This window comes from Oratosquilla oratoria, chromosome 10, assembly GCF_046742065.1.
Source record: "Oratosquilla oratoria isolate Oo_2021 chromosome 10, ASM4674206v1, whole genome shotgun sequence".
NCBI classification, from domain to species: Eukaryota; Metazoa; Arthropoda; class Malacostraca; order Stomatopoda; family Squillidae; genus Oratosquilla; species Oratosquilla oratoria.
Window position 1 is genome coordinate 54367399 of NC_134786.1, and position 14195 is coordinate 54381593.

Genomic DNA, 14195 nt, shown 5'->3' on the forward strand with positions numbered 1-14195 from the left:
TGTAAAGATCAACCAAAACTATTCTACAGATTTGTAAACAACAAACTGAAAAACAAACAAGACTTGGAGAAATTAAGACAAGGAGGAGTGGAATACACAGAGGAAATTGAAATGGCAGAAATTATGAACAAGCATTTTAAATCAGTGTTTACAAGGGAGAACATACAAACGGAAGAGATCGAATGGAAAGAGAAAGTCCCCCCTATGAAAGAAATAGAAGTAACAAAGAATGAAATATTGAAACACTTGAGTAATCTTGATGTGAGAAAATCGCATGGACCAGATGAAATAGCAAACTGGATTTTGAAAGAATGCAGGAATGAACTGGCAGACAAAATACATAGCATAATAAGCAGTTCCTTGAAAGAAGGAAAAGTTCCAAAAGATTGGAAAAAAGCAAATATAGTACCTATATATAAAGGAGGAAATAAAGAAGAACCTACCAACTATAGACCAGTCTCTCTAACAAGTACAATAGCAAAAATTTGTGAAAGAATTGTCAAAAGTAGATGGGTAAAATTTTTAGAAAAAAACAACATGCTAAATCCAAGGCAATTTGGATTCAGACAAGGATGATCATGCGTCACCAATTTAATATGTTTCTATTCAAGGCTAATAGATATAATACAAGAAAGAGATGGATGGGCTGATTTTGCATTTCTAGACCTAAAAAAAGCTTTTGACAAAGTACCACATAAGAAGTTGCTTAAGAAATTAGAAACTGAAGGAGTAATACAGGGCAAACTGCTTAATTGGATGGAAGACTTTTTGCAAGAAAGAAAAATGAGAGTAGTGATAAGAGACCAACACTCAAAATGTGATGAAGTAATAAGCGGTGTTCCGCAAGGAACAGTTCTGGCCCCAATAATGTTTGCTATATATATTGATGATATGGACGAAGGAATTGAAAGCTATATGAGCTTCTTTGCAGATGATGCAAAACTACTGAAAAGAGTGAAAACGGAAGAAGATTGTGAATCACTACAGAGTGATCTAGATAAAGTACAGGAATGGAGTAGGAAGTGGGAGATGGAGTTCAATACAAAAAAGTGTAGTATAATGGAATTTGGAAAAAGCAAAAACAGAATAACAGGATCATATAAATTGGGAGAAGAAGGAATAAAAAAAGTAAAAAATGAGAAGGACCTGGGAGTCATTGTTATGAATAATATGTCACCTGAGAAACATATAAATAAGATTTTTTGTGAAACTTATAATTTAATAAGAACAATCAAAGTTGCATTTACATACCTGGATGAAGAAATGGTGAAGAAAATTCTAATCACCCTGATAAGACCAAGATTGGAATATGCAGCAACGATATGGTCACCAAGTACAAAAAAATGTATAAAAAAACTTGAAAGAATACAAAGAGCAATTACAAAATTGGCACCAACACTCTCAAAACTATCATATGAAGAGAGACTAGCAAAACTTGAGCTACAGACATTAGAGCAAAGAAGAGAGAGAGGAGATTTGATAATTATTTACAGAATCATGAAAGGCATAGAAATTACTGATAGAGAGAATCTGATCAAATGGGATGATAGAAATACAAGAGGACACGGAAAGAAAATAAAAAAAGACAGCTATAGAAGAGATGTGAAAAAGAACAGCTTTCCTCACAGAGTAATAGACAGTTGGAACAAGTTAGAGAAAGTGGTGTGTGCAAAAACAATACATGAATTTAAAAATAGTTTAGATAAAATGAGATATGAAGACAGGACACCAGGAGCATAGCTCCCCTTCCTGTAAAATACAACTAGGTAAATACACACAAAGGCTAGTTATATAGAAAGAAACTAACACAAAAATCAATCCAACATTTCTTCCCATAGAGATTTGTGGGATAACCTTAGAATCATTGGAAGCTATTTAGGTTGCAGGTTTACAGTCGATACAGAGAAAGGTAGCAAAAGTGGGATGAAGAGGTGAAAGTAGTGGTGGAAGAAAATGCATGCATACATATACCAAGGACTTTTTCCCACTTACCAAGGAAGTAGCCAAAATCAAAAGGTGTAATTCCATTCCCACCTAATTTATCCCCACAAGCATAATTGGTTGCAAACTAGAAACAAAGAGGAGACCGGATATAAAGCAGGGTTGGTGTTTCATGGAGTATTTAAAAAGGAATAAAAAGATGTGTTGGAAAGAAATTAAAAAAAAGTGTAGGGGTAAGAGTTAGGAGAGAGAAAAAGGTAGAGGGTCCAGATAAACAGATGCTAATGGAAGTGAAGATGGTAAGGGGAGTCTTTGTTGCCACAGATCTATTGCAAGATACCCAAGCTCCAGATTAACTAGCATGATTCATCAGGCAGGCTCATAAGTCACTCAGGGAAGAAATATTGTATCATTGTTTAGGGATTGTTAGTGGGGAGCATTGTAGCAAACTTTTTTTTTTTTTTCCGACAATGTGGTTCTTACTTGAGAAGGATTTATCTGTGGGGGTATTGGAGGCCTATTGATTTTTGTGTATAATTTCCACTGTTTGTGTTTATACACATGCATGCATGCATGCATACATGTACTGAGTGACTTAGTAACCTATGTACCAGTCCGTTGCTGTTTTCCAGGAACAACACAGATTTTCTGCAAGAGCCCTAATATAGGGGTTGGGGACCCTTGGTACATAAATGTACCAAAGGTTTTTTTCTTCCTTATAAGGGAGGTAGCCAAAAAACAAAGTCATAAAAACCACTCCCACCCATTCAATCCCTATTACTCCACTCCCCTCCACGCCTCTTCCCTCTCTCTTATCTTGGCACCTCCTGGATGGGTCATCCCTGCATCTTGCCCACTGCCCTGGATCAGAAGCAGTGTCCCAAGACACAGCACACCCTCAGCAAGGCCGCTTCATTAAATCGGCACCCCCACCACCCCTCCGTCTCCTCATGCTGAAAAGGAGATGGGGAGAAATCCCTTCGGGCTGCATCAAATTATTTATCTCACTCCTTCACCCCCCATTCCACCTCATACATCACAGCATCATCCATGTACAACCATTCTCCATTCACCCTTATCTTCTGTCCTCTCCCATCCTTCCTCGACAGACAGTCCCCTGTTTCCTAAAGCCCCTTTTACCCCATCCATCCATCCATCTCATCTTAGGTTGACCCCCCATGTTCACTCTTTCCACCTCTGCCTTCCACACCTCTTGTACTAGTCTTTCTTCACTCATTTTTTCCATGTGTCCAAACCATCCCAATACTCTTTCATCAACCCTATCTCCCAACTCCCTTACTACCCTTATTCTCCTCCTCACCTCCTCATTTCTCACTCTATCCAGCCTAGTAAACCCCATCATACTTCTCAGGCACCTCATCTCAAACACATTCAAACTCCTCTCTTCCTCTCTTATGTTCCATGTTTCTGCCCCATACAGTGCTGTTGGCACAATCACTCCTTCATACAATTTCCTCTTAACATCCTTTCCCAAATGTCCATTTCTCATTACATATTTTAATCCCCCAAGGCATTTAGTGAATTCTCTCAATCTACATTCTACCTCCACCTCCACTCCCTTTCCCACCACATTCGCACCCAAGTACCTAAAAATATCCACATCCTCCTGTCGCTCTCCCCTAATACTCACTTCCAGTCTGCTGCCACTTTCTCCCCTTGTACATCTTGTCACCTTACATTTACCCACATTTATCTTCAACTCCCTTCTTTTGTACACCTTCCCAAACTCTGTCACTAACTTCCTCAATCCCTCCTCTGATCCTGCTACAAGCGCAGTGTCATCCACAAACAACAACTGGCTTATCTCCCACTTTTCTCCATTTTCTTTAACCATCTCCAATCCCTGACCCACTACCATTTCATTTACCTCTTGCACCACCCCATCCATATATAAATTGAACAGCCAGGGTGACATAACACATCCCTGATGAAGTCCCACCTTTTCCTTGAACCACTCACTCTCTCCATTTCTAATTCTAACACATGCTCTACTACTCTCACAAAAATTCTTGACATCTAAAATCTTTCCTCCTATCCCATATATCTGCAATACCTCCCATAGTGCCTTCCTATCTACCCGGTCATAAGCCTTTTTGAAATCCATAAAAGCCCAAAAAACATCCTTACCTTTTCCTATAGTTCTCTCGCATATCCGTCTAACCACTAAAATCTGATCTACGCAACCCCCACCTGTCCTAAACCCACACTGTTCCTCAACAATTACTCCCTCTGTTCCTCTCCTAATCCTCTCAATTAAGACCCTCCCATAAGTCTTCCCAACTACACTTAAGCTGATCACTCTGAAAATACTACACTCACACTTGTCCCCTTTTCCCATATAAAGTGGAACTATACAGGCACTCCTCCAGCCCTCCAGCAATCTGCCCTGTCTTAAACAAACATTAAATAACCTCACCAGCCAGTCCACCATCACTGTACCTCCTTTTTTCAGACATTCTGCATGATATCCATCCAACACAGGTGCCTTACCTGCTATCATCATTTTAACAACTGCCTTCACCTCATCTTTCCCTATTTCTCTTCCATTCTTTCTCACTCATGATGGGGGTTACTAGGCTAGATAGAGTGAGATTGAGGAGGTGAGGAGGAGAACGGGGATGGAAAGGGAGTTGGGAGATAGGGTTGATGAAAGAGTATTAGGATGGTTTGGACACATGGAAAGAATGAGTGAAGAAAGACTAGTAAAAGAGGTATGAAAGGCAGATGTGGAGGGAGTGAACATGAGGGTACATCCTAGGATGAGGTGGATGGATTGGGTGAATGGGGCTTTGGGGAAGAGGGGAATGTCTGTTGAGGAAGGACGGGAGAGGACAGAAGACAGGGGTGAATAGAGAATGGTTGTATATGGATGATGTTGTGATTGCATGAGGTGGAATGGGCGGGGGGGATGGGGGGTGAGGTAGTATGTGTGAGCAAAATTTGACGCAGCCCAAAGAGATTTCTCCCCGTCTTCTCCTTTTATGCAATGGGGGGTCGCTGATTTAATGAAGCGGCCTTGCTGTGGATGTGCTGTGTCTTGCGACACTGCTTCTGACCCAGGGCAGTGGACACGGTCCCGGACGATTGGTCTAACGACAATTGGTCTAACGACGATTGGTCTAATTCCAATTGGTCCGAAGCAAATTGGTCCAAAACCATCTCGTCCAATAGTACGATTGGTCTAAAACCAACCGCTTCACCTAAATGATAGTTTGTGCAAAATTTCTTTATTCTAACTACCGATTTAACTAAGATTGGTCCAAAGCGAATTGGTCTAAAACCAAATATACGATTCGTCTAATTACCATAGCTAACTACCGCTTCACCTAAAGGATAGTTTGTGCAAAATTTCTTTATTCTAACTACTGATTTAACTAAGAGATAGTTTGTGTCGAAGTTCTTTCTTACTTTGTTTTAGAGTATTTGCATCTTGGAGTATTCTCCTAAGCCCTTAGCATGGAGTTTCCTGTGTGTGAAATTGTGCTATCCGAAAGAGGAAAGGAAAAGCTTGCTGCAGATGGTTATCTGTTTACATTGCGCTCAAAAAGGGTTCAAAAGACAAGTGGTAAAGAAACATTTTACTGGCGATGCGAAACAAGATCATGTAAAGGATCTGCCGTAACTCACTGTGAAGATAATTGTCATATTGTAACAAAACAAAGTGATCATACTTGTGGATCTGCGGAAGCCAGTCGAATCGATGTAGTGAAGTACCGTAATAAAATAAAACAAAGAGCTATTGAAACCAGTGACAAACCATGCCAAATAATTCAAGACGTGTGTAGTTCAGTTGATTCTTCTATTGTACCGTATATTGGGAAGAAAGGGGCTCTCAAGAAAATAGTAAGCAGAATGCGTAAAGAGGGACCAGTAGAGCCAACTGATTTGGATGAAATATCGATTCCAATTGAGTACCAACAAACACTGTCTGGTGAGCCATTTCTAATAAAAGAATCAAGTGTTGGAGACGACAAAATACTGATATTTACTACTTGTTTTAATATGAAAAAACTTGAAAATGCTCAATTTTGGATAATGGACGGGACATTTAAAACCGTTCCTACGGTTTTCAAGCAAATGTATACAATTCATGCTCCCATTGGACCACATGACAGAAGTCGAGTGTTGCCATTAGTGTATGTACTTATGTCACGAAAAAACGCGGAATGTTATATTCAGTTATTCCGTGATCTACAAGATTATGCTGCGGAAAACGAAATTTACCTTTCTCCTCAGATGATAATCACTGACTTCGAAATTAGTGTTATAAATGCAGTTAAATCCGAAATGCCTGGAACAACTAACAAGGGTTGTTTTTTCCATTTAGGACAGAGCATCTATAGAAAAATAATTTCATCTGGTTTAAAAACCTTGTATGGCACTGATGAAAACTTTTCGTTGAAAATCCGGCAGATGGCAGCACTAGCCTTCTTACCTGCTAGTGATATCGAGGCTGCATGGCTGGAACTCAAGGACACAATTCCAGAGGAGGTCATTCAGGTTGTTAATTACCTCGACAAAAATTATGTTAGGGGCAAAATTCGTAGAGTATTGCGAGGTCAGGAAATGCGGTCTCCTCCTCTTTTTCCCCCTTCATTATGGTCCGTACATGACAGGATGGAACTTGGTGTTCCAAGGACAGAGAACAAAGTGGAAGCATGGCATCGACGGCTGGAGATACTAGTAGGCTCTGCACATGTTGGAATTTTTAAGCTAATTACCAAACTACAAAAGGAACAAAAAAATGTGGAAGAACAGATTGAATGCATTATTAGAGGAGAATCTAACGCTAAACTCAAGAGAAAAGATATTGAACGTGAAGAGAGAATCTTCTCTGTTTTTAGCGAGAAGGACAATTACGATAGGTTAGAGTTTCTACGAGCGCTGGCACATAATCTAAAATTTTGAGCTTTCAGTATATAATATTGCTTATTAAGTTAAATTTTTATGTCCTTTTTGTATGTTTAAAGTATATTTTTATGTGTGTCCTAAATAAAAGTATCTATCATTGTCTTTAAAGTATATCTTTATGTGTGTCTTAAATAAAAGTCTCTGATTTAAATTCTTGTACAGTCGTACCTCGGTACTCGACCATAATCCGTTCTGAGGTGGTGGTCGAGCACCGATTTGTTCGAACACCGAAACCAATTTTCCCCTTATCACTGTCTTTCTTTGGACCCATTATTAAGGGCTAGAGCAACACGAAAAAGTTTAAATCTGGGAAGAAATACTCGAACAAACTGCGTACGTCTTACTCCGCTGGCGGTCTGAGTCGAACTGACGCTTACCCGCTGTTCGAGCTAGTCGAGTACCGAAAATCTGTTCGAGGTCCGATGCATTTTCTACTCGAATTTTTTGGTCGAGTATAGAGGCGGTCGAGTACCGAGGTACGACTGTATTTCTATCATTGTCTTTACATAAATTTTAGACTAATCGTCATTAGACCAAATAGTATATTGGACGAATCGGTATTAGACGAATCAGTTTTAGACAAATTGGTCTATTAGACCAATTGGCTTTGGACCAATCGGTATTAGACCAATCGTCGTTAGACCAATCGTACCAAACCCAGTGGACAAGGTGCAAGGATGACCCATCATCCGGGAGGTGCTAAGATAAGAGGGAGGGTGGAGGGGTGTGGAGTGTATTCAGGGATGGATTGGGTGGGAATGATTTTATGCCTTTACTTTTTTGGCTACCTCCCTTGTAAGAGGGAAAAAGCCTTGGTATATGTATGTATGTATCATGGTCATTTTTTTAGTGCTTCCCACTGCATCTAACTTCCCTTCATTGTCCTCCTTCACATTTAGCAACTCCCTAAAATACTCTGCCCATCTTCCTCTTACTGCCTTCTCTTCCATTATCATCTCTCCATCTGCACCTTTTACCTTTTCTTCTCTTACTTGATTTGCCTCCTCTTCCTCTCTTAATTTTTTTCCAAAACATCTTTTTATTACTTTCAAATTTTTCTGTCATACTATACTCTTACCCCATTTCACATCTGCTCTCCTCTTTGCCTCGTTTGTCTTATGCTTTACTTCTCTTTTCTTTTTACCTCTCATATGACTCCCTCATCCAATTTTGTAATCAATCTGTTAAAGTTCTCTTCTCTTCTACAACCTCCTTTGCTTCCTCATTCCACCACTCACCACCCTTCTTTCTATTTCCTCCCATCCCCTTTTTCCACACACCATCTTTCCACACCTTGTGACTCCCTCCTTGAACTATCCCCATTCCAACTCCACTCCTAGTGTTACTCTATCCTTCACTCCCTCCCTCTCCTCTCTCAGCTTCTTCTACTCCTCCTTTTCCTTCTCATTTAAATAGTTCACTCTAAGCACCTCCCTACCTTTTGTCCATTTTTTCTTTCTCCATCCTCCACTCTCAACATACCTTCCAAAAAATTATCTGATATTCCCTCACTCTCTCCCTTCAGAACACGTACATCCTTAACTCTTTCTACTATACTCCTATTTTCCACTGTATAGTCCATTAATGCTATGTCTACCATCCTTCCACCCACCACCCTCTCCCATGTGTACTTATGCTTGACTTTCTTCCTAAACACTGTATTTGCTATCATCAACTCTCTTGACACATCTCCATCAACTCTCCACAACAATTCTTTCCTGGAACTCCACACTTCCCAACCACTGCATCTATTGGTTCATTTTCTACCCTAGCATTAAGGTCTCCCAATACCACTACATTGACGTTTCTCCCTAATCCCTCTATGCACTCATTTAAATCTTTCCAAAAAGCCTCCCTTCTACACTTTTCTCACTACCAGGCCCATATGCACGTACAAAAACCCACATCTCCCTTCCCAGTTTCACCTTCATCCACATTAACCTTGAAGAAACCTCCTTCCACTCCACTCCACGTTTACCTATCTCTTTATTTACTAGTGTAGCCACCCCTTCTCTCTCTCGTCCTCTCTTCACTCCTGAGAACCTCCCGACTACACTCTCAGACTTGCACTCACCCCACCCTCTCAACTTAGTTTCACTCCGTGCAAACACATCCATCTTTCTTCTCACAATCATACTGCCCATCTCTTCCCTTTTACTCTCATCTGTACTACAGCCACACACATGCAAAATCTGGCACACCAACAACTTTTTTCCAGCACACACAACTCAGAGCTCACTTTGGAGAAAAGAAAGAAAAAAAAATCTCCAACCTCTTTTGTATGACCATCGGTACCTGCACGCTGCACTTGGCAGCAGACTTGGGACCTAGAAGGTGAAGGGAGGGGCCCATACTCATATGTAGGCCTATAAGTTTACTCCATTGGCACGTGGGAAAATCTTATATCATAGATTTGGCTGGTTTTGGCACCTACACTTAAAAGGTTGCCCAGCCCTGCCCTAGGGCAATTGATTGATTGTTGGTGTCTGTCCCACTTGAATGGAATTGCCAAGCTGCAGCCAGAATGAACCTATAATGTAACAACCCTCTTGATTAAGTTCAGCTTAGTAATTATAGGGTTTCCCTTTGCTAAATAGAATTGCTTGGCAGCAGCCAAAATAGGTACAGAAGGCAATGCCTCTTGTGAACAGGCTCATGATCATGACCATTTATGTGTATTTTTTTTTTTTTTTTTTACAGGAACTTCTCTCTTCAAAGTACCTGCAACTACAGCAGCTGCAGCTCCAACATCAGCACCTTCCTTAGGAGGTATAGAAATTACATTATTCTCTTGTGTGTTTTAGTTGTGTACAGGAGAAAAGCTATGCTCATAGGTTCCCACCTCTGCATTTTTTGTTAATCACTTCTGACTTTAGATTGTCCAGTGTTATCTGACTACTATTCATTCATCCAAATTATTCCACAAATCAATAAGCCTGTGTAAGAAAAAAAAAATAATACTATTTTGTAATATATGTCAAACAGTTAGTCTTCTTTAATTTCATCTCATGGCCTTTGGTTTTCCTTTGTTCTCAAACTAAAGGCTCTTTATCAAGTATATTACACATATTTCACTTCTTCCTCTCTTCTATTTTCTAACATTGGCAGCCTCAGAATATTCAGTCTTGGTATTAGTAAGTTCTGGAGCCAATTTAGTTGCTGTTCTTTGAAATTTCTCTGTATCATTTATATCTTTTACTTTACCACTCTACAAGGGAAAAAGGGACAAGTGTGAGTGTAGTAGTTACAGAGGGATTAGATTGTTAAGTGTAGTTGGGAAGGCTTATGGGACGATCTTGATTCAGAGGATTAGGAGAGGAACAGTGTGGATTCAGGACAGGTAGAGGTTGCGTAGATCAGATTTGTGTGGTAAGACAGATATGTGAGAAAGCTATAGGAAAAGGTAAGGATGTTTTTTTGAGCTTTTATGGATGTGGAAAAGGCTTATGACAGGGTAGACAGGAAGGCACTGTGGGAGGTTTGCAGATATATGGGATAGGAGGCAAGTTTTAGGAGCTGTCAAGAGCTTTTATGAGAGTAGTAGAGCATGTGTCAGGATTAGAAATGGCGAGAGTGAATGGTTCGAGGTAAAGGTGGGACTTCATTAGGGATGTGTTATGTCGCCCTGGCTGTTCAACTCATACATGGATGGGGTAGTGCGAGAGGTAAATGAAAGGGTGGTGGGTCAGGGATTGGAGATGGTTAAAGAAAATGGAGAAAAGTGGGAGGTGAGCCAGCTGTTGTTTGCGGACGACACTGCACTTGTAGCAGGATCAGAGGAGAGATTGAGGAAGTTGGTGACAGAGTTTGGGAGAGTGTGTGAAAGAAGTTGAAGATCAATGTGGGTAAAAGTAAGGTGATGAGATGTACAAGGGGTGAAAGTAGCAGCAGACTGGGAGTAAGCATTAATGGAGAGCGACTGGAGGAAGTGGATAGTTTTAGATACTTGGGTGCAAATGTGGCAGGAAAGGGAGGAGTGGAGGTGGAGGTAGAATGTAGATTGAGAGAAGCGAGTAAATGCCTTGGTGGATTAAAAAGTGTAATGAGAAATAGACATTTGGGAATGGATGCTAAGAGGAGATTGTATGAAAGAGTGATTGTGCCAACAGCACTATATGGGGCAGAAACATGGAACATAAGAGAGGAAGAGAGAATGTGTTTGAGATGAGGTGTCTGAGAAGTATGATGGGGGATTACTAGACTGGATAAAGTGAGAAATGAGGAGATAAGGAGGAGAACGGGGGTGGTAAGGGAGCTGGGAGATAGGGTGGATGAAAGAGTATTGGGATGGTGTGGACACATGGAAAGAATGAGTGAAGAAAGACTAGTAAAAGAGGTATGGAAGGCAGATGTGGAGGGAGTGAACATAAGGGGCGACCTAGGATGAGATGGATGGATGGTGTGAAAGGGGCTTTGGGGAAGAGGGGAGTGTGTTGAGGAAGGACTGGAGAGGACAGAAGACAGGGGTGAATGGAAAATGGTAGTATATGGATGATGCTGTGATGCATGAGGTGGGGGGATGGTGGGTAAGGTAGTATATGTGAGAAAAATTTGACACAACCTGAAGGGATTTCTCCCTGTCTCCTCCTTTTCTGCATGAGGGGATGGAGGGGGGGGGGAGGTCGAGTATTTTATGAAGCAGCCTTGCTGTGGATGTGCTGTGTCTTGCGACACTGCTTCTGACCCAGGGCAGTGGACAAGATGCAGGGATGACCTGTCATCCAGGAGGTGCCAAGATAAGGGGAGGGTAGAGGGTGAAGGGGAGTAGAGTGTATTGGGGATGGAATGGGTGGGGATGGTATTTATGCCTTTGTTTTTTGGCTACCTCCTTTGTAAGGGGGAAAAAGCCTTTGGTATATGTATGTATTTATATCTATTTGTGGTGACCACATCAATGCATTATATTTTAGTGTTGGGTGAATCACATGGAATGTTGTACATATTTGAATAGTAAGCTGCTGCCACTTCTCTCTCTCCCTCTCTCTCTCATATAGTGGTTCTTGTGTGATTAATGATATGGATGGGTGGCGTTCAAGGCTCTAACATAAAACTATAATTTTTCATATGTTTGTTGGGGAGGATTTTAGTTTTTGTGTTCAGGTGTCCTACTGGGATTGTTTTGGTGCATCCTATTATTACTGTCACAGCTTTATTATGTAATATTTGTAAAGTGCTTATGTGTATTTTTCTAATAGTTGGGAACCATACTCAGAACACCATCTAGCATCAAAACAGTACCAACACATAATAGGTCTGGCCTCAAATTCAAACTGCCCCAAATGCAACCACCACACAAAGGACACAAAACACCTCACACTGCAATACCCCAGACTAACAGTCCAAAGACAATGACACAATATAGCTTCCCTGAATGACTTGTGGTCCAGCCCAGAGGCTGTCATCAAATATCTGAAGCCCACAGGTCTTCTGCAAGAGATAACAGGGCCAAGATATGTTCCAACTTTCCTAATAATCTTTTGTGAAGAAACTTGCCAAATGTTTCTTGAGTAAATACAATCCACCTTCACCTCAGCATTGTGGTAAGAGACAGGACCCTTCATCCATAAGGTACCTTATCTGTTGCCCCAGGTTTCTTTTGCAGGAGACTTAGCTCCCAGGTAACCAATCACTTAAGGAAGACATTGTGTTATTGTCTGGGTATGGAGACAGTGGACAGGAGGTAGGGATGACCTTTCATCCTTAAGGAGCTAAGATAAAAGGAAACAAGGGTGCTTGATGGGAGTGGAATGGGTGGGATTGGGTGTGTGCCTTGACTTGGCTACCTCCCATATAAGGAGGAGGAATCCCTTGGTATATAGATAGTCTAGGTAGGACTACGGTGGGGCATTGTTTTACTATGTATGAATGGGTATATGGTTTGGCCACACCTGTATAAGGGAGACAAGACTATTGATTTGTAGTTTAGTAAATGGAATAAGTACTTCTATCTATATACCAAGAACTTTTTACCCCTTATAGGGAGGTAGCCAAGTCAAAGGCATGTACTTACATAATAAGTACTTACCGGTACATAATATTTCCCCTCTCAGGTATTGGACTCTTAGGCACTGCACCAGCAGCTACCCTGAGCACTGCAACAGTGTGAGTACTTTGTACCTTTCTGTATGTGTGAATTATCTTGTATCTAGATCATTCAACATTAGCAAGTTGTTAAGGTTGGAGGGAAATTTGAGCATGAAAGGGATTTATTTGTTGTAAATCGGAGCTTTAGAATTGAAGGTGTTCATAATGTGGTTAGTAAATGTTAGTTCAGGTGTAGTTTATATGTAAGCAAGTGTCTGGTATTTCTAGGGTATTGTAGACAATAGAATATTTGTTTGCACTTCTCTCAAGTTCTATTGCTTTACATCCCCTATTGGCTCCATCTTTGTCTTCCTTTAATCTTCTAGTTCTTTGAATTTCAAGTTATTTTTTCAGAGCCAGTATTTACTTTGATTCCTTCATCTGTAAGCTACAATTGACTCTACTTGCTTTGACATTTATTTTGTTAATGCAGTTGCATATATAGTGTATATAGAACCCTCTTGTATGCATTCCTTCAACAGCCTTTAACCATTTTTTTCTTTCTCTATCTTTCTATTTCTGCATCTCTTTCTATTTCTCTCTTTCTCTTTCTCTGTTTCTCTTTTCTCTCATTTTTCTCTCTCTTCTCTCATTTTCCTCTTTCTCTCTTCTCTCTATATATCTCTATCTCTCTCACTCTCATTTCTTCTACCCTCCTTAAATTCCCTTCATAAATACCTCAATTACTCTCCTCCTCATCTTCCCCTATCAGTTATGGGGGAGAAGAATGCTACCACCATATTCCCATGTGTCAGAAAAGGTGTCTAAATTGGATGGAGCTTTAGGGACTAGAGATTCCCCTTTTATGTAGTTTTCTTTCACGAAGACTCAGGCAAAAGACTTAGGTCTATATATAGTGATGGTTGTCATCTGGAGTTTCACTGACTGGAGACCCCTCAGCCCATGGTAGCTAGCAGTGGTCCTGAAACCCTCCCATCAAACTCTCTGGGAAGAAATGTTGGACTGTTATGTCTGTTGTATTAGTGCAGGACTGTTTTTATGACATGAGTTTATAGTAGTAGGAGGAGGAGGAGAAGAGGAGCAGTAATCAGTTGCCAGCTTTCTGTGTGGAAAGGTGGGGGAAGAACAAGGTTGATAGAGTTTGTGTGCTTGGTCCGGCATCAGTATCAGCCCATTCAGGTTGCACCTCCAGATGGAGGGGAGAGGATTGATGGGTTTCAAAGAGGGTTCCTGGGGAGATGATTCTCTCAGACATCTGTCTTTCAGGACCATCACTT

The 14195-nt window shown here is 40.7% G+C and overlaps 1 protein-coding gene across 3 annotated transcripts in view; it reads left to right on the top strand.

The window, feature by feature from the left end:
• The window catches only part of Nup62 (nucleoporin 62), a 63441-nt gene that overhangs the window by 24311 nt on the left and 24935 nt on the right, over nucleotides 1-14195 (top strand). For all 3 annotated transcript variants that reach the window (XM_076191775.1, XM_076191774.1, XM_076191776.1), the window contains exons 5-6: nucleotides 9574-9642; nucleotides 12924-12975. In XM_076191775.1, coding sequence (XP_076047890.1) covers nucleotides 9574-9642; nucleotides 12924-12975 — 121 coding nt within the window. The remainder of the gene's footprint in view (nucleotides 1-9573; nucleotides 9643-12923; nucleotides 12976-14195) is intronic.